Source organism: Anguilla rostrata, chromosome 9, assembly GCF_018555375.3.
Source record: "Anguilla rostrata isolate EN2019 chromosome 9, ASM1855537v3, whole genome shotgun sequence".
NCBI classification, from domain to species: Eukaryota; Metazoa; Chordata; class Actinopteri; order Anguilliformes; family Anguillidae; genus Anguilla; species Anguilla rostrata.
The window spans coordinates 39,648,367-39,667,874 of record NC_057941.1 but is presented as its reverse complement, the minus strand read 5'-3'; the positions used below and the strand labels follow the sequence as shown (position 1 = coordinate 39,667,874).

At 39.4% G+C, this 19,508-nt stretch overlaps 1 protein-coding gene across 3 annotated transcripts in view; it reads right to left on the bottom strand.

The window, feature by feature from the left end:
- LOC135263748 (contactin-5-like) overlaps positions 1-19,508 on the bottom strand; it is a 382,506-nt gene that overhangs the window by 94,440 nt on the left and 268,558 nt on the right. For all 3 annotated transcript variants that reach the window (XM_064352101.1, XM_064352104.1, XM_064352102.1), the window contains 3 exons: positions 19,090-19,185; positions 12,079-12,282; positions 2,366-2,468 (listed from right to left, as the gene is read on the bottom strand). In XM_064352101.1, the coding sequence (XP_064208171.1) occupies positions 2,366-2,468; positions 12,079-12,282; positions 19,090-19,185 (403 nt within the window). The remainder of the gene's footprint in view (positions 1-2,365; positions 2,469-12,078; positions 12,283-19,089; positions 19,186-19,508) is intronic.

Below are 19,508 nucleotides of genomic sequence, written 5' to 3'. Positions count from 1 at the left end.
GTTAACTGTTAGAGTCAAATTAACACGGGGTATTTTACTGTGTACATACAGTAAGCATGTATTATTTGCACGCCTAAAATCCCCTTAAATTAGTGCCTAATTTCATTCAAGGTCAGACACAGTTCTAATTCATATATATGTGTCACGGTTGTGCCTCCTCTATTCCCGCCTCCCCGTAGTTTTTATCCTGTCTCGCGCCCCTCAGTTTGGTCTGCGTGTGTATCATTATTCTGTTCATTTATTCAATCATTGTTTTCACCTGTCTCGTTATTCACTTATTGGTTTATCTCGACATTCTTTTGATTGTGTATTATGTTCTCCTGTGTCTTGTTATTCCAAGTGTATTTAAGTCCTGTTTCCCTGTCACTCAGTACTGTACAGTACTGTTTCAGTTCACTGTTTTCTGCCCTCACTATGTGTTCCCAGTGTTTTGACATTTCAAGTTTTTTGAGTTTCTATGCTTGTGTTTCTGTTTTAAGTATTTTTTTAGTTTTCTTTTGTAATTGCCCCTCGTGGCCTTTTGTTTGTTCATTTTTTTCTTCTTCAGTAAAATCTTTATTTGTATCAACCTTTTGAGTCTCCTGTTTTTACTCTGTGCTTGGGTCCAACCCACCAAAACCCTGACCATATGATGATTGGGATTCAGATTATTACTCTTGTTAACAGCTTGAAAACATAAGTAAACCATCAGATTTCCTCTAAAATATGCATATGGGTTATTTAAAAAAATAAAAGAGAAAAGAAACAAGAGCGTGAAAGTGCACAGAAAATTAATTCTGAGAATATCCATTAATCATAGTGAAGCTTGTTGCATTTCTTTTTGCATTTAGTGAGGCGTGCTTGATATCATGTCTTTTAAATGAAAACGCTTGCCCTTTTCAGCATCCCAGAAAGGTTGGAAAGGAGGCGCATCGCGTTGGCCTACTTGCAAATCTAAAGGACAAATGTCAGCCACTTCAATCAGGAAGCAGCGGTTTCTGCGAGTGGATGGTGCAGGTCTCAGCCTTTCACTCACACAAAGAGCCGTCTGTCTCTCCAGACCTCGGAGGGAAGCCGCCTGGTGCTGATCGACGGGTGGAGAATGAGACCCATTCAGGCTTAGCTTTCTGCTCATAACAGGACTGACATTTCCTAATAACGTGCATTAATAAATCATTTATTTGCAGGTTAAAAAAGGGGCAGACCAGGCATGAACAGCGGCGGACACCCACTCTGGACTCTGAGCCCAAAATATGTGTCTGGGGAGGGAGCGAATGGCGATGAGTGTTTGGACAGCATTCAACGCTTCCGTGTTAAGTTTAATTAAGCAAAATAGGGACTTGCTGTGCAGAGAAATGTCTATATGCTTAAGTAATGGATCATTAGCCGTATGTGCATAACTAATTGTCATTGGCTTCCCCTAACAAAGCATGCCCTTTTGAGAGCACTGTAAACAATTTACACATGACAAATGACTTGCATCCCCTTCAAATCGAGGCCATTTTCACATGAGGTAAAATACAGTTCAAAAACATTTGTATTTATGAAGATTGGAATGCAGATTATTATCCTTGTCAATGGCTAAAATATTTTAGCAAACCTCTGCTTTTCTCTTAAAATGAGAATATATTAATCGGCATGTCAAAGGGAAGAATTCAAATTCTATCTATTTGCATTATAAATTTTCCTAATTTTGAAATTCCATAAATTGGGAAAAGAAATGTTTCTCCTTGTACCACAGTAACTCGGAATCTCCAGATTTTGTTGTTTGTCATTTGTAAACCAATTAGTATTTTACAGATTATTATCTCTCATTGAAAAAGAGTTGGTTAGTGGCCAAAACCAGGGCCGATTCTAGGCATGGGTGGCAAGGGTGATCACCTAGAGTGTCATCCATCTGGGGGGCACCAAACAAAGGGGCAAAAAGAGTAAATCAAACTTTATTTCATCTCAAGAAACCATTGAGGAAGAATCCTCATTTATAATGAGGTCGCATTACAGACATTAAAACAGTAATACAAATAATAACACACTGTGATAAATAAGCCTTTAAAATGTTTAAACATTTAGTGTAAAAATAATCGCAAGTTAGTAAGTGCAACAGAAATCCACACGTTGCATCCATGATAGTGATAGTCATTCCACAATTGCTATCCCATATACATATTTGATACAGGCCTGCGAGTAGTTTCTGGTTTGTAATTGTAGGTTCCAGCTATATAATACTGGATGGAACTATGCTACCTGTATGTCTGCAACCATTTTAAATCTTTATAATGAGCTATCAGATTAACAAAAATATTTTTTAGTGTTACACAGAGCTGAATACCTGGCCAGTATATAGACTGTCTTTAAAACCTCACTCACTCCTGTCTGTGGTACTTACTTCCCCAGAGCAAAGCACTCCAGTCTCACTGTCACTCCTTTGGCAGTAGTTACTGTCACTGGAAAATGCACCTCAATTTTGGGCTCATATTCTCCCATTATACCTGACAAAAAAAAAACACACACACATTTGACAAATTACGAACAAATGATGCACATGTATTCTTTTGTGAAAGATCATGCAGTACGACAAAGCAGCCACTCAAAGGAATGTACAAATACTACCTGCTGTTTAGCACCGAAATTCCGCTATTACAACAGGTACACAGAATAGGACTTTATACTTGAAAATCAGGAAGTGTCTATTCACCCTACACCTATGGGCTAGATCCACAGCTACTATGCTTCTACTCACCTGAAGACTACTTGTATTGGTTACAATCCAATGAGAAGCTCATCTAAGTATCAGCTCTTTGTTATGAGCCAATGAGGAGCTTGTGTATGAATGCCAGGTCTTTGTTAATAGAAAACAAGGGGCTGCTACAATTGGCAGTTATTTGTTAGGAGCCAACGAGGAGCTTGTCTGAGCATTAGCTATTTGTTAAGAGCCAATGAGGAGTGAGATTTCTCCACAGCTGGGAAGGTGGTGGCATGACAGAGCCTGAGTGGCGGGAACAGCTGTGCCTCAGTAAATCACAACGTTAATGGGAGAGCACATTACGAACACATCCTGCATCTGGGCTCACTCACACCAGCATTCCAGGGGACCCTCCTGCCCGCCCTGTACACCACCTGGCTCTTTAATAACATCTGAGAAAGACCACTCTTCCCAGATAGGGTTAGAAGCGGGGAGCAGGGGGGAGGGGAATTATCCCTTCTCTGGGTGTGAGCGTGTACAATATGATGTGCGTTTTCATTTAAATGGAAAAATCAAATCTGAAAAAAAAATATATAAAAAAGAAACTACCCAGAGACCCCTTTCAGGGATCACAGTTTTTAAACTCAAAGTGTAATGGAAATGTCAATTCCACCTCAGCGATAGTGTGGGAAGTGAGTGAGCCTGAGCGATAAACCTTACATATAAATCCCTCTAATACATCTGAAAGTAATATAAATGTGACGGCTGCAACACATTAGCACATTTTGCTCAAGTAATTAGGAAACTTTTCATGAGCTCCTATTTTCTTTTTTTCCTCATCTAGTGTGCAGAAAAATTGGACATAACTGTGTTATGAATGCTTACCCTATCTTTCGAGGAATGTTCTGGGAACTAACAGTTGTTAGCTGGGATTCAACCCCTTCATAAATCTCTGCAGTAACATTACTTACTTGTAGTACATTTTGGCTTGGTAAATGGTAAATGGTAAATGGACTGCATTTATATAGCGCTTTTATCCAAAGCGCTTTACAATTGATGCCTCTCATTCACCAGAGCAGTTAGGTTAGGTGTCTTGCTCAGGGACACTTCGACACGCCCAGAGCGGTGACTCACAAACATAAGGTACCATGAGCCTGATTACGCTGACACTATAATGTATACATTTCACAACTCCTGGGGATGTGCTTTGCTCATAAACCAGTGATCAGTAACTCCACCACTGACTATAACATAACATTGGCTAAACCAATCAGATTTAAGGAAACTAATCTCACAAACTGTAACTTTCCTTTCCAGATGCTTCAGCGAGAAGAGTGTCTGAGGTCTAAACTACCATCTGACAGAGGTCTGACGAGAGACCTGCCCTTTCCTAGAGTCATTAGTTGGACATCCTCCTAATTCACAACTCTGCAGAGGAGCACTTACAGCCGTGCTGGTGCAGCCACAGGGTTATCTGGACCTAATGAGCCATCCTGAAATCTGCTCTAAGTGCCATCTCCCCAGCTGACATGCCAGCCATTGGAGTTTCATAGCTGAAATGAGTTCATTATGTCACAGGACGTGTAATGGTTCGGGAACTGAGCTTGTAACTGAGAGGTTGCACATTGGATTCCCAGGTTGGGCACTGACATCATACCCTTGAGCAGAGGTACTTAACCTGAATTACTTCAGTAAAATATCCAGCTGTATAAAAGGATTACACAGGACACAAAAAAGTAAGCTGTTTAAGTCCATCTGGATAGGAGCATCTGCTAAATGCATAAATGCACCATGCAAGACTGTTTTGTTCATTAAGAGCAGACTTTGTATGGTATGCACTAACAGAACTCAACAATTCGATGGCACAACAAAACATTTGGGATCAGCAAACCTATTCTGCTGCTGGAGGACATGCTCCTGAGCTTTTTGTGATATACATTTCATTATCAGTAATCTTTGGTATATGATGTAAGGTGAAAAAGCCATACAGCGTGGTGAAAATTTATTTTTTTCGCAGTAAAAAAAAAATTATTTGCAGGAATAATTTGCATATCCCTTCTTAGCACATAAATCCATCCATCCTATCTATACCCGGTTATCCTGGTCAGGGTCGCGGGGGTGCTGGAGCCTATCCCAGTATGCACTGGGCAAGAGGCAGGAATACACCCTGGGCAGGTCACCAAACTATCGCAGGGCACACACATCATTCACTCACCATTCACACACATACCTATGGGCAATTTAGAGTTAGCCTACCTGCATGTCTTTGGACTGTGGGAGGAAACCGGAGTACCAGCAGGAAACGGGAAGAACATGCAAACTCCACACAGAAAGGCCCAGGCTGAGATTCCCCAGAACCCAGGACCTTCTTGCGTGAAGCGACACTGCTACCCACAGCACCACCAAAATGGCTGGGCTACCGGCATCTGCCACCAGACCCCTGCAACTCATTCAGAATGCTGCGGCTCGTCTGGTCTTCAACCTCCCCAGACACTCCCACGTCACTCCCCTGCTCACTAACCTCCACTGGCTGCCTGTTATAGCTCGCATCAAATTTAAAACATTGGTCCTAGCATACCAGGCAGTTAAGGGATCAGCCCCAGCATACCTCCACAAGATATTCAAACCCTACATGCCTGCCAGATCCCTCCGTTCTGCTACCTCATGACGCGTAGCACCTCCCCCTCTTCGCACCTGCACTTCCAGAACACGTCTCCTGTCTGTTCTGGCCCTACGATGGTGGAATGACCTCCCTGTGGAGGTCAGAACAGCTGAGACACTGACCCATTTCAAACGACGATTGAAGACTCACCTCTTCAGGCTGCACCCCCATCCCTCCCTACCCCCCTGTAAATGACTGTAAGCTTAGGGTTGTAACTAGGCAGCTGTTTCGTTGGTGACTTAGGTGCATTAACTGTCTTAACTACTGCTTGTATTTTTTCCATAGACTGCGTTGTTGCCATTCTTATTGTTTAGTGTTAATCAGTTTAACCTTCAGGGTCCAAGTTGAACTATGCGGTTGTTCCCTGCACTTGGACCGGTACTTCTCTCTAGGGGTTTCGTCATACTTGTTCCTGGTTATGGTTATACACTTTGTTGTACGTCGCTCTGGATAAGAGCGTCTGCCAAATGCCTGTAATGTAATGTAATGTAATGTCACCCTAGTATATAAATATACACTTAAACATGTCTTTACATATTAGCCTACAGATATCACAGGCAGCTATGCTACTTATTTCTGAGAATAACAGCTCCTGTGAACATTGTCAGGTTTCGTCCTTGTGAAATGAATCAGTGTATAAGTATAAATTGTCTAGGTGGAATAAAGGTCAGTGTTTTGACAAGTTTTCTTTGAATCCTCTAAGGCTTTTGCATCTTTAGCAACACAGGATGGCATTATGGCATATGCCAATAATAGCCAGTTTTGACTAATCTTCCAAGCCTGGTTTTCAGTTTATTTTATTTTAAAATAGCAATTTGAAGATTAAATAAAAATTTTATATCTTTTATAAAAAGATTTTTTTTAAACAAGGTAAATTATATTATAAGGTTAAGTAAACCTTTTATTTAAGCCAATTTCAATGGCCTTTGTGATCTCAGAATAGTCCTGATACTGCTTTGTCTAATTTTAATAGTATTTATATTCATTATCAATGGAAGTTACTCATTTTGGTTTAATGGCTGCCTTTTGCATTTCAATCTCTGTAAATCTATAGCCAGGCTGAAGTTGCAGCCCACCATTTTACCTGTTTTTCAGTTTGAACTCTTAAACAAATGAATCATTCCAATCTTTGTTAGCAAGTGAGGGGAAATTAGTAATGAGTTTGCATGGAAATCATGCTGTGGGCTGATTGCAAACTTGGATAAGTCTTGTGAATCTGAAAATGTGCTACAGATTCTAGTCACACAATTACCTAAATGAGATGGAGCCCCTCTTAATTTGCCACTATCATGAGTTACTGCTAGCGCTTGACAACTGCGCATTGAATGTGAAAATATGGCTCCATATGCCTATTTGCACTTAATGACATAATAATAACTGAAATTTGCTTATGAATGTGCTATTTACTATATATAGAGAATTCATAGAACATATTACCTTATCTTTTAATTATATTCTGACTGCCCGGCCCATTTCAAAGGAACTCCCAGGAACTCCCTCTCACAATGTTACTGGAATGTTTTGTCTTAGTTATAAAATTGCTGCAACATGCCCTAGATCCTTCTCAATTAATTTGTTTCCAATGCTATGCTACCCTTTCCAATTAAACTTGCTTTAGATGCATTCAAGTTCAGTGGGTCGATATCAAATTGTTATTTTCCATGATTACATGCTTATGTACACAAGCGCTGAAATAGTTTATTCCCCCCAAACCTAAACAAATATCCCTTTCATTGCCCTCCCCTCCTCTCCTACCCCTTCCACACATCCCTGGGCTGTAATGCATCTCAGGGCTCTGTAGTTCCATATATTATTTCAGATGTATGTGCTCTAGATGTAGTGACATGGATGTTTTAAGGAGTGACTGGAATCCATTTGCTGGAAGGGCATTCGATTAGATTACATGCCACAAATAAACAGCTGCATAGCAAAGAGAACTCCAGTTCGGGCAGGGTCCTGCTTTAGGCAAATTCAGATTTTAGGCTTATGTGCATAATTAATTCTGTAGCAAGGCAATAATGATTATTATCAGTCTTCTTAAATGGGAAATTATGCTATGAATTTTGCATGAACTGCGCATCTCTGGCACGTTAAAATTAAAATAATACATTGTGCGATTTTCCTAAGTGCTATTTTATAGAGATACAGCATGTGTTTTCATCTGTGTGGAAATCTTACAGATGCCCAGCCTGGATCATTCCATCATTATTTCTTCTACAGTATGATATGCATTACGTATGCACATTCGCATGTGCTTTAGCCCATCTATAGAGTATCTGTAGACTGTATAATAAGGCTTCAGCTCTACCAAAGACGAATAAGATGAATTTTACTGAGGCTTTTAAATTCACAAAACAAATTAGCAGTCACAAGTGAGTCGCAAAACACTTTTCAGGATGAGCTCAGTTGGCAGAATAAGGTTGACATAGGATGTATTTTTTACACAGGCAGTTGTGAGAAACAGCTTCCAAGATAATATAGCAGGAATCATTTATGACTGCATTTACCTAAACAAGTGCTCCAAGTTATTATAGCAGAGTCCATAGGGAAATTTCAGACGATGGCCTTTTTGTTTTTGCAGTTCCCTAAATAAGAGTTCACACAACTAAGAACGTGTAGATTTTACAGTTACTTTGCCCCATTTAGCAAACACAAATGAACATAAATAAAGCATGAATTAGAAAGAAGTGACTGAGGGTTTGGTAATTGATGAGTTCAATAAAACTTTCAATTGAGTGAATGAATCAGTGAAAAATGGTATGCTCTTTTCTAGACATAGACACACAGAATGGATGCATGGATGAACGCACTCATTTAGAATGCTAAACATCTTTTAACAAGATTAATGCACTTTCCCACAATTCCCATTTCCACCAAGTAGGCATGTTATGCATGGTCTCAATGTTCTCTTTCATACCATGGGAAGATAAACTACTTTTTAAAAACATCACAAGGACAAATTTGTCTAAACAGATGAATTTACTTCCAGCAAGATATTTAATTAATGATGGAACAGTATATGGACCTATGGATCCCAGGCTGATTTGGATATGCACAATATTATGCATGTACAGTATGTACAGACATCAACACACCATAAAGATAATTTGGTTATATACATTTTCCAATTGCATTAGCTGTCATAATTTCTTAAGATATGTGTGATAGTTAAGTAGATGGAACTGTATGCATTGGTTTCTGATTTGTCAAATGGAGTTTGGCAGAAACTCAGCAGAAAAGTCTTGAGGGCTTACTATCATTGCAGTATTATATGAAAACCAATATTAAATTATATATCAATATTAGAGTAACTGCCTACCCATAGTAATTGAATTATCCTTGGCTTAAAAATGAGGCAATGAGGCGATTTGGAGAAAGAAGGAAAAATGTATTATTATGCAGCAGAATGCTTATGTCAGAATGAAGCAACTGGCACACAGTGTGGTACACTAACCTATGCAGCTCACATGTTTCGACTGGTGTGTTCTTTGTCTGGATGCAGTTACTGTAATGCTAACAGCTTCAACCAGGTCCAAGCGACAATACATGTATGCATGCATGACTTCTGTTAAAATCATTTGACACATCTGAATATAGGTATAATAACACCAATACCTGAATGTGAGGAGCACTCTACACCAATAATATTTTTAAAGTAAATGATCCTGTTAACAGTTTAAAGACCTTTTAATTTGCACAGCATATATCAATGTACACCAGTATCGGCGTATTACTGGGATGGTGTGACAAATCAATATATATTTTCCTCCGCTTAATTATTACATAAAATAATGTACGACATATCATATGGCCCACATTTTGTGGTATATGCAAAATTGCTATATTATTTAATTTCTTTATTCCTAAAATGTTGAAATAATCAAGTATGAGGATATTCCTCAATTCACTAAATATATTCTTGCCTTCTTGATACAAGAGATTCTTTCTCTTCAAAAACAAACAAAAAAAGCTCTGGCTTCCAGGCAGGGCATCACAATTTTCAGGCCACGCTTTTTTCCTGCTTCCTGGATTTGTGCGCTTTTATCACCGTGCAAGTTTGATTAAATATGAAAAAGGTCTGGTTTGATTTAATTGCATATGCCCTTAAGCGAATGGTTTTGATTGAATCGCTTTACCCCACACTAGTCTCTGTTTTTAAAAAATGAAAACAGGAAATTATAATAAGTCAGGGCTTAAAATTTTAATGAATTATTACTGACAAAAATGGTCATCAAAAACATTTGAGAATATTCTTAGTTTCAGAACAGGTCCATATAGCAGACAAGAGCTTGTCTATCTTCCACGCTGCACACACATGCCCTTGATTCGAAATTACAGTGCAGAAAATTCTGACAGGTTCATTTAAAATCAGAGATCACAGGCAGCTGGCCTGTGGCAGTAGGGCAGTAATCAACTGGCAAAGGCATCTGACTGTCAAACAAGGTAGGGGTGAGAGAGGGGATTTAGGCATTCAGGACTGTTTTAGCTGCTTTTTACGAGGCCAAATGGTCGTTCTTAAAACACATAATCCCCAATATGCCAGTTCTGTCACTGGCAATTCATTTTTCCCAGACTGTGTTTTTCAGAGCGCTGTTCCTCCAGTGCAGCTGCCATGGAAACGTGTGGCATGGCCTGAGGAGTGGCATGGTATGGTGTGTGTGCGCGGGCAGGTTAAGCTGTCTTCTCTGCAGGGCCCAACTAAGCAAAGCCGCTTGGCAGTCGACGGTCGACCCACTGCAGCTTTCTCCTTAAAATAATAATTAAAAAAATTACTTAACATTCGGTCAGACATATCCCTGCCATTCTATTGGCTGGGGGCTCACGGTCAGACCAGGGTTGGCTGGGAGGCCACCATCTGCCCAGAAAGCCAACCTGGCTGGGGTTAGAAAGCCTCTCCATGCCAATGGACACCAACATTCAGCCTTATTTAGAGCCACACCTGTTCACAGCAAATTTATCCTCTGAACATGAAATGTGTTAGGAAGCTGCCCGAAGCCTGTTTCTCAACGATGAAGGTACAATCAGGGGGAAGGACATTGTACGTAGGCTCCAAAATTCTGTTACTGGACAATTTAATTTGGCTGAACATTTTAGACAATGTCCAGCAACCCTGCTTTACATCTTCACATTTAAAACAAAGAGCATAAGAATTCATAATTATGAGAACAGGCCATTCAGCCTATCGCAGCTCATCATTTACCTACAAACTACTGCGTCAAACTTGGACTTATTCACCCCAAGAGTTTGCTTCTACTACATGACCTGGTAAGCTGCTTGCGAACTATCTGTGTAAAATCTAAAAATGTTTCCTAAAGATTAATTACAGTCACTGCTGCCCTATAGTAAGAAAGGTCCTATTTTCAATGCTCAATGACAAATGCAATCTCTGCTTTCATTTTTCCCATCACTGGATTATTTTGATTGCAGGCTAAATGAGTCCTAGTTCTTTACTCACCATGTCTACTGATAACAGCCCTGAGTAAATTATCACTGCTTATGTAGAACATGGAAAGGGAGAGGAACAGAAAGGCATTCTGGGAGCAGGAGATCATGTTGCTCCAATTAAACATTTTCAGAATACAAAACATTGTCAAGGTAACCAGCCGACAATAACCAGCAGCCCTGTCAAAATGACACTGGGAATCCTGTTTAAAACTTCTCAGAGCATCAAAATCTACAAGCAGTGCAGGCCCCTGTACGGTAAGACGACAGACACTTTTCTGTGTATTCAAATAGAAAAACCGTGAATTGAGAGCTACTCATGAATCCCAGACTGCACTCCACCATGTGAATATTATAACAGCAAAATCCCATTTTGAGGCAAAGATTCGGTTAATTTTATGCTGAAAAAATGATTTCCCCAAAGGCTATTTTCAGCACAGCGCAGAATGTCATGAAGGAAACACTCTCTGGGCTCATGATCTGATTGAATCTATTACACATCCTCTACCCTCCTCCTGAACCCTCGAAACCATACTGTTGGAAGAAAACACCAGCCTCGCTATCCTACGAGAGCCCATTAAACTCTACATATTCATACAAGTGAAAAACAGCACAAGTGGTGTGGGCCTGCCTGTTAGCAGTACTTGATTGAAGAAGTAATTAACTCACATTCTGCAGGTAACCTGCTGGAGAATGGTGAAAGGAGTGGACACTTGAGATTTAAAATGTTCTGGAATTTTTTTAAAGGCTGGCTGGCATGTGTTATGGCCTTTTATTCTTCCCTTTAATCGCTCTCCATGCTTAAAAACGGGCTGCCAGATCCAATCTGTGAATTTCAATGCCTGCCTTCTTATGTTTGCATAGTAGGAAGAACAGCAGGCAGAACGTCTTTCAAATGTGATTTCGAACGCACTCTACTGTGAAAGTGCCCTGAAAGAACTCTGTGGGTAATCCTGTGCCAAGAAATACATGCTTATACTCATGAGTATGGAATCATATTGATTATTTAAAAGCCATTCTGGCTGGACTGAGTAAGGATTTTACGCTACTCTCCTGTGTGTACTATCCTCAATGTTACACTGCACCACCTGCTCATGTTGAAACCAGTAATGGATGTTTTTACTATAGCAATTCAGGTTGAGTACATTGCTCAAGGGTACAATGGCAGTAGACCACCTGGAATTTGAACCTGCAACCACAGCATTACAAGACCAGATCCTTAACAATTATACTACGCTATCATTCCTGAAAGGACTGCTGAATGAGTGCTTTTTCTTTTGCAATAACCAGGAGTCAAGTGGTTCAGCCTCACCATCTGTCTTCAGCGTCAGTGGCGTGGGCGGGCTCAGGACCCTGGCATTGGTCGCTGTGTTTTTCACCAGACAGATGTAGCTGCCCACATCTGATGGCTGCACCTTGGAGATGTACAGATTCCCTGTCTCCTGGGAGATGAAGCGTCTGCTGTCTTCAGCCACAAAGGAGGGGAACTCGTTGAACACCCAGCTGTATATGATTTCTGTAGGACCACACAGCATAACGTTCAGTGTAAAATCAACTCTGATAGAGTACCTTTAACGTGAGTATACAGCCCCTATTGAACTCATTCAGACACTGTTAGAATTGCTTGATTTTTTTCTGGATGAACAGAAGGGAAATAAATGCAAAACTCAGTTTACCTCACTTGACTGACAAGCCATGAACAACAACTGACCTGAAAATGTTGAAAGGCTATTCAGTTACATACCTGGTGACAGAGTTTTTACAGACTGGGAAAGGGGCAACATGGCCGTACAGAAGGAATCAATCAATCAATCAATCAATCAATCAAGCAATTCAAAACTTTTTTAATCAGTCAACTCAAAACTTTAAAACAGGGGTCCTTTGGGATTTGAGCAAAATCTCAAAATCCACATCCTTCCTTCATTCATTCCTTCCTTCATCTGATCCATAGAGCATTGACAGATGAAAGCAATATGGTAGAAACTTTGCTTTGTCAGTCAGCTGTCACTTAGATCAGAGAAGTGAGGAAAGAAGGAAGGGGAAATGATACCAAAATGTTTTTGGACAGGGTGCCAGGTTAGCTTCCCTTTATGGTCAATCCACAGATGACAATAATTATGGTACCCCTCCCGTTAAATATTTTTGCCAAGGATGGATGGATCATTCATGGCTCATGGAGACAATGTGATGCCTTAGAATAGTGCAGTATGAGCCAGCACATAATGTGTTGCCCACACCTTCACCCACAAACAACATTGTGTGTTTGAAGCAAATGAAAAGCAGCCTAATTAAATCTCTCACACACAAAGAAACACCTGCTCTACTTTGGAAACACTGCAAAATAACAGGAAGTATGGTGAAAATAAAATCCTGGCAGCACTAACTGTCAAACATTAATGGGATTCATTAAATTTTCAATGAAAGAAGCTGCCATACAGATTTTACCCAGTACAACAGACAGTGAAGCAAATGCAAAGGCTGGTAATTCACTGACAACTGCCGTCTTTTGATGGGTGAACTTAAGAACTTTATAATGGCAGAGGACAAGAGAGGGCAAATTGAGTCTAACCATGCAGTCAAATCAACCACTAAGATGGGATTCATAAAGCTCTAACATGGAACTGTACGTGCTGTAATGGGCCAGCTTTAGCCACCTCCAGCAATGCATTTCATTTAGAACAAAAGATAAATCATCTGTTAATATTTTAGTAGGTTCTTTTATGTTATTGATGACTTACAGACAGGAATGTAAATCCTTTCACTGGCAGCAGCCAACAGGGAACCCTGTACTGCAGATGTGCTTATAAATAAAGCATACATTGTCAAGTCACACTGAGTAACAGATGGACTTTTCAGAAGTACCATAGGTTTCAAACATACCACATGCTGGTCTGGTACAAAATGGAATGTGTTCAGCCAACTAGCAATGCAGTCTCTTTGGTCTGTTCCTCTTAGTACAGAATCATATATGGATTACATGCTCATCTATCTCACAGATGATTATACATACACGTGCAGTGTATCTGGCCAAAATCAGATCACGTTCAACTCCTGTGAATGTTCAAAAAATTTGAACAGGGAAGTGGTACAGATAGTGCTCTCTCATCTCTTTCCAAACATGTAGTTCCTAATGGAAATGCTGCAATATACTGACACACACATATATATATATATATATATATATATATATATATATATATATATATAATGCATATATTTTAATATATTTGCAACATATCTTTTCAAATATGCATTACTGTGAAATATATCTTTCTTATTTTCTATAATGTCCACATATTTACAATTGATTGAGTATTGAGTGCTGTTTCTGTAAAAGATTCAGTTGGATGTGCAGTAATGCTGAAGAGGACAGCCATTTTTGAATTGATCAAATGAAGCATAATAGTTTTAAACTTATTTTCCTTTGTTGCTGTTGTCTGGGAATATTCTTAGTTTATTGCCTTGATGAGTTAATTGTAGTTGTGTCTTTATAGTCCTGTTTTATTTAACTGGGGAATCTTTTAGGACCAGGAGTCAGTTTATGCCATCAATCCACAATGCATGTAATGAGCACTGTCCAAAACCGAAACTCAAAAGAGTGATTTACGGACCGTGTTCTTATATTGTTTTACCATAACTATATGGATTTCCATGCTACAATTTCTTTGGGACTCAATCAAACTCAAAATTGGCCCTTAACTTGGCTACCAATATAAAGCACAATTTAGCAAGTTCAGCAATCACTAAAAATAACTTCACGTGAAGAAAAAGTATAACATTTCCATTCACTTCACTGTAAGAACAGATGTTGATTGAATACAGGCCACTGTTTACAACAGTGTTTGAAATCTAAAGATTAATAACGATGCAAAGTAGTGTCTGAGGAAATCTTTTTATTTTTTATTTTTTATTTTATTTATATTTTCTTCCCAATCTATAATGGCCTGTTTCTGTGTTGAATATCATTGCTACAGCATGCATTATTATCTGAACAAAAGCACACAAGTCAACGGACATTTAATATGAAGTAAATGCAGGCAGACTGAGTGTCTGATTGACCATAGCAGAGTTGCTGTTATGCAATAAAAAATGGATGTCCTGCCAACTTAGAATCCTCCCTCCCTTGATGGCTATGGCAATTTATGCTACACCCTGCAGACACACACACACTCAAAGGCCACTTTATTAGGTACACCTTGCTAGTACCAGGTTGGCTTCTGCTGCTGTAGCCCATCTGCTTCAAGGTTCGACTTGTTGTGCATTCAGAGATGCTCTTCTGCATACCTTGGTTGTAACGAGTCGTTATTTGAGTTACTGTTGCCTTTCTATCAGCTCAAACCAGTCTCGCCATTCTCCTCTGACCTCTGCCATCAACAAGGCATTTTCGCCCAGAGAACTGCTGCTCACTGGATATTTTCTCTTCTTCGGACCATTCTCTGTAAGCCCTAGTGATGGTTGTGCGTGAAAATCCCAGCAGATCAGCAGTTTCTGAAATACTCAAACCAGCCTGTCTGGCACCAATAACCATGCCACGTTCAAAGTCACTTAAATCATCTTTCTTCCCCATTCTGATGCTTGGTTTGAACTTCAGCAGATCATCTTGACCATGTCAACATGCCTAAATGCATTGAGTTGCTGCCATGTGATTGGCTGATTAGATTTTTGAGTTAACGTGCAGTTGAACAGTTTGGGAAAAGCCATTTCCTATGTTGGCATGGCAATGCCCCCAGGCACACAGTGAGGTTCATAAAGAAATGGTTTTGTCGATAACGGCGTGGAAGAACTTAACTGGCCTGCACAGAGCCCTGATCTCATCCCCATCCAACACCTTTGGGATCAATTGGAAAGCCAACTGTGAGCCAGGCCTAATCGCCCAATCAGTGCCCGACCTCACAAATGCTCTTCTGGCTGAATGGAAGCAAATCCCAGCAGCAATGCTCCAACATTTAGTATAAAGCCTTCCCAGAAGAGTGGATGTTGTTACAGCATCCAAGGGTGGACAAACTCTACATTTATCCCCATAATTTTGGATGAGTTGTTGGGTGTCATGTGTCCACATATTTTTGGCCATATAGTGTATATAAATTACACACAATCCAATCATGAAGTTTTTTACAGAAGCAAGGATATAACATTAGTTTTGAACAAAGGTGCCACAGCCTGCACATTTGAGCCTATGAGCTGCAAGCCCTAACAATTTTCCTACACTACCACCCAAGATGACTTGCATGTCTGCTCTTTCACATACTAAGTTATACTGATGTGCAGTACAGGTTTTTTGTCCATTGCCAACACTTCTAGCATTAGTAGGCCACAGTACACTCAATCCCTTCATCCTTCCAGTTAAAAGCTTACTCCACTAAGCACTACTCCACACCTTTGTGAGAGTTCACAGAAATCCATTAAAGGTGAGTGGATGTCTCAGGTATCTGCTGTATGAGGTCATGCATGTTGAACTGTCATCTCCCCTCTGGGAGCAGCTCATTGTTTTTCCCCTCAATAAAAAGGCGCTTTGAGATCTATATTGTATCCTATATGCCAGATGGTGCACTGTACACACCTGGGCCAAATGATTAAGGTGAAATACTTGAACCCTTTAGACACCAGTAACATTTTATATCTTTGCATCTGTTCATTTAACAATATTCAATACACCTTTTTAAAGACAAAAGGCACTCACAGGTTTTCACATTTTAGCAGCATCAAAATAGTTATTGTATTTAAAATACATTTGACTCCTGTCTGTTGTACTATAATACTCTTTGGTCTTGGAGTAACATGCCTGATGAGATGCTTCAGAGACAAACACTTGAGAAGTCAGAACCTCACACATCATAATTAAATAATGTATTCAGAATCCCGGCTCCATTCAACATTAGTCCTTCATTTTGACTATTAGTAAAATGCAAGTGTTAATGTAGCCAGCAAGGCACAAACACAGTTATACAACTTTAAAAATAATCTAAATTCATGTCATACTGTACGTGTTTCTATGCAATAAATTCAATGTAAGTTTTAACATTTTTCATAACTTTAAAGTAAGGTTTAAAGTTAAAAGGGTTTAACTATCATTAGAAGCAAAAGTCCGACATAAACAGGTTTATGGTGCCATTTAAATGTAGAATGCTATCTTACTTTCTGTATTTCCAGTTTTTTACTACTGTGTTTGAGGAGGGGGATTTGTTAAACTCAAACTAAGAACATGGAAAAGTTGCCCTGTAATTGTCCTCAATTATTTTGCTATTTTAATTACATATCCTTTCAGTATTAATGTGCAAATCCCTCCTACAATCAGTTACACAAATGCAAATGGAATACATCCCAAAGTCATCTTGCTGTATCATTCTTCACCATCCCTTTTGTGGCAGTTACTTCAAAATACTCATTAATCCTTCAAGCAGGTATTACATAAAGGGCATTTGTTACCTGATTATTCATTAGACCATTATTTATTCTGCCATCCTCACACAATGCAAGAAGCAACACATTATAGGTTCCCTGTCATCTCAATTGACCTTAACAGTCACTATACTTTAGTCAACTACAAAGGCTAACTACTTATTAATGCTGTTTTTATTGATCAAACTCTTCTTACGTCTTCTGCTTCCCCATATGACGCTTGCAAAACATGCCTGTTTGCCCTTTGTAGAATCCTATTTAATTTGCATATGCCCTACTTAATGTGACTTTCAAACAGTTGCTGAACACGTGAAAGGTTTGCAAGGGTAATTGTAGAGGACATGCAGACTCAGGGGCATGGTGTGATGTTGATTGCCACCTCCCTGTATCTAAAATATGCTGACACTTCTGTAGAAAAATAAAGTGATCATTTCAAGGTCTAAGTTTAATCTAACCGCAATACAGCCGGTCCTCATCTCCAAGAAGACCAAGCTTGCTTTACATTTTTTCAGTACTTAATGAAATAACATGAGCTTGCCGGTTTCTGACTGCGAATTACACTGAATATGTGAGTTAATTTGAGGAGACAAGCACAATGTTACAGTTGAAAAATGTAATTTCTCACAGCTACATTGAAGACAGGAAGAAAATATATAAATGATAGGCGTAAGATTTGTTTGCTTATTAATCTTGAGTCCTTTTTAATGGTGGGTGATTTATGGGCACAGAAACAGTCTGCGGTGAGCACATTTGTAATTTTGCTAACAGCTGTGCTGTTGCTGGTCTGTGGATAGCACACTGACAGAAGGTAGGGCATCCAATGGGGAGGGGGAGGGGGGAGACTGATGAAGGAGGCACTACAGATATTCCCATGGAAACACCGCAGCAATGAATCTGAGCTGACATAAACAAAACCAGGATGGTTCATTGCCAGGTACTAATCACTGTACTGTTGACTGTTTGTATTCTGTTTTCAGTGTTACCTTCTCAGGGACAACAGACAAAATTTTGCTTGAAAGTTTGTTCACAAACAAGTAGTTATGCATTGTCCATTTCATATAAATAAATAAATAAATAAATAATACAGTATATGAAAGCAATCAAGAGGGTCCTTTCTCAGAAAAAAGATGATGTCTTTTTTAACAAATTATTGAAATTACACCAGTGGCATCTGATATTTTATGTTACTTCTACAATATCAACAATACTCTCCAGCACAGAAAAATAGAGTTATCGCACCGGTACTTTCCAAAAAACTGTTTGCCAGTTTTCTTTCTCATTACAGTTGACAGACTCAGTTCAAGAGAGAAACTGCAGTTGAGAATAAGAACAGTAGGGAAAAAGCCTTCTCTCCGTGGGGAATTGAAAAATCGTATTTTCTCGGGTGAAGAAATAGCCAAACAACAAAATGGACTATGAGAATAGGATGACCAGCATGAAGCACAGCTAGACTGAATTCAGCAAATACCCTCACAGTGCAAATCTGAGAAATTTAAATAATGATTTATACGGCTGTGATCAGTGAGATAAAATACTGAATATATTTTAAGACACTGAATTTTCTCTTTCTTTTGTATAAAGGCAAAACTGAGTCAAATTAACCCGTATAAGCCTGTGAGGCTGAGTACACTATTGCTGGAACTTAGAGTGGAGGCTATGCATGTTAATCATATTTACTCCCAGACAGTGGTCATTGTCAGGACTTTGATATGGTTCTGGCAACACCATCTCTCTTCTTCTGGTTTTAGATAGCTTGAACCTTCATACTAAACTATTCAGTTCTTAGTGTATATAGATCAAATGTACTCTATCACAGATTTAACACAGGAAAGACAGTCACTATATGGGTGGGAGAGCCAGACCTAATCTGGTGGATGGGGAGGTGGAAACTTCTCATTGGAGGATGGGTTTTTCAGTGCATTACCTGGTGAATGGGGAGGAGGGGTGCACATGAGTACCACACCCTGGCCTTCCCGCACAGACACGCCTCCTCTTGTCCTCCCACTGAAGTTCCCCAGATCTGCAGTGACAAAACAGATAACAGGAATGAGCAACACAAACATAATGTGCAATCTTAAAAACATTACAATTAAGGAACGTTAATTGAATACTTTGATACCTAACTCTTGCTTTCGTAATAGAAATAAAAACTGCGCCAAACACAGCATGGTATTTAACACTTGTGACCAAACGTGGGGAAAGAGGGGAATTTTTATTTTAATAGAAATTTTTGACATTTTTTGTTTTTCATTTGTTGTGAAACTATAAGATCAGAGATACAAAAGATGTATCACTTGTTGGAATTTACCAATCCATTTTGGAGATATGGCTTGTCTGGGAGAA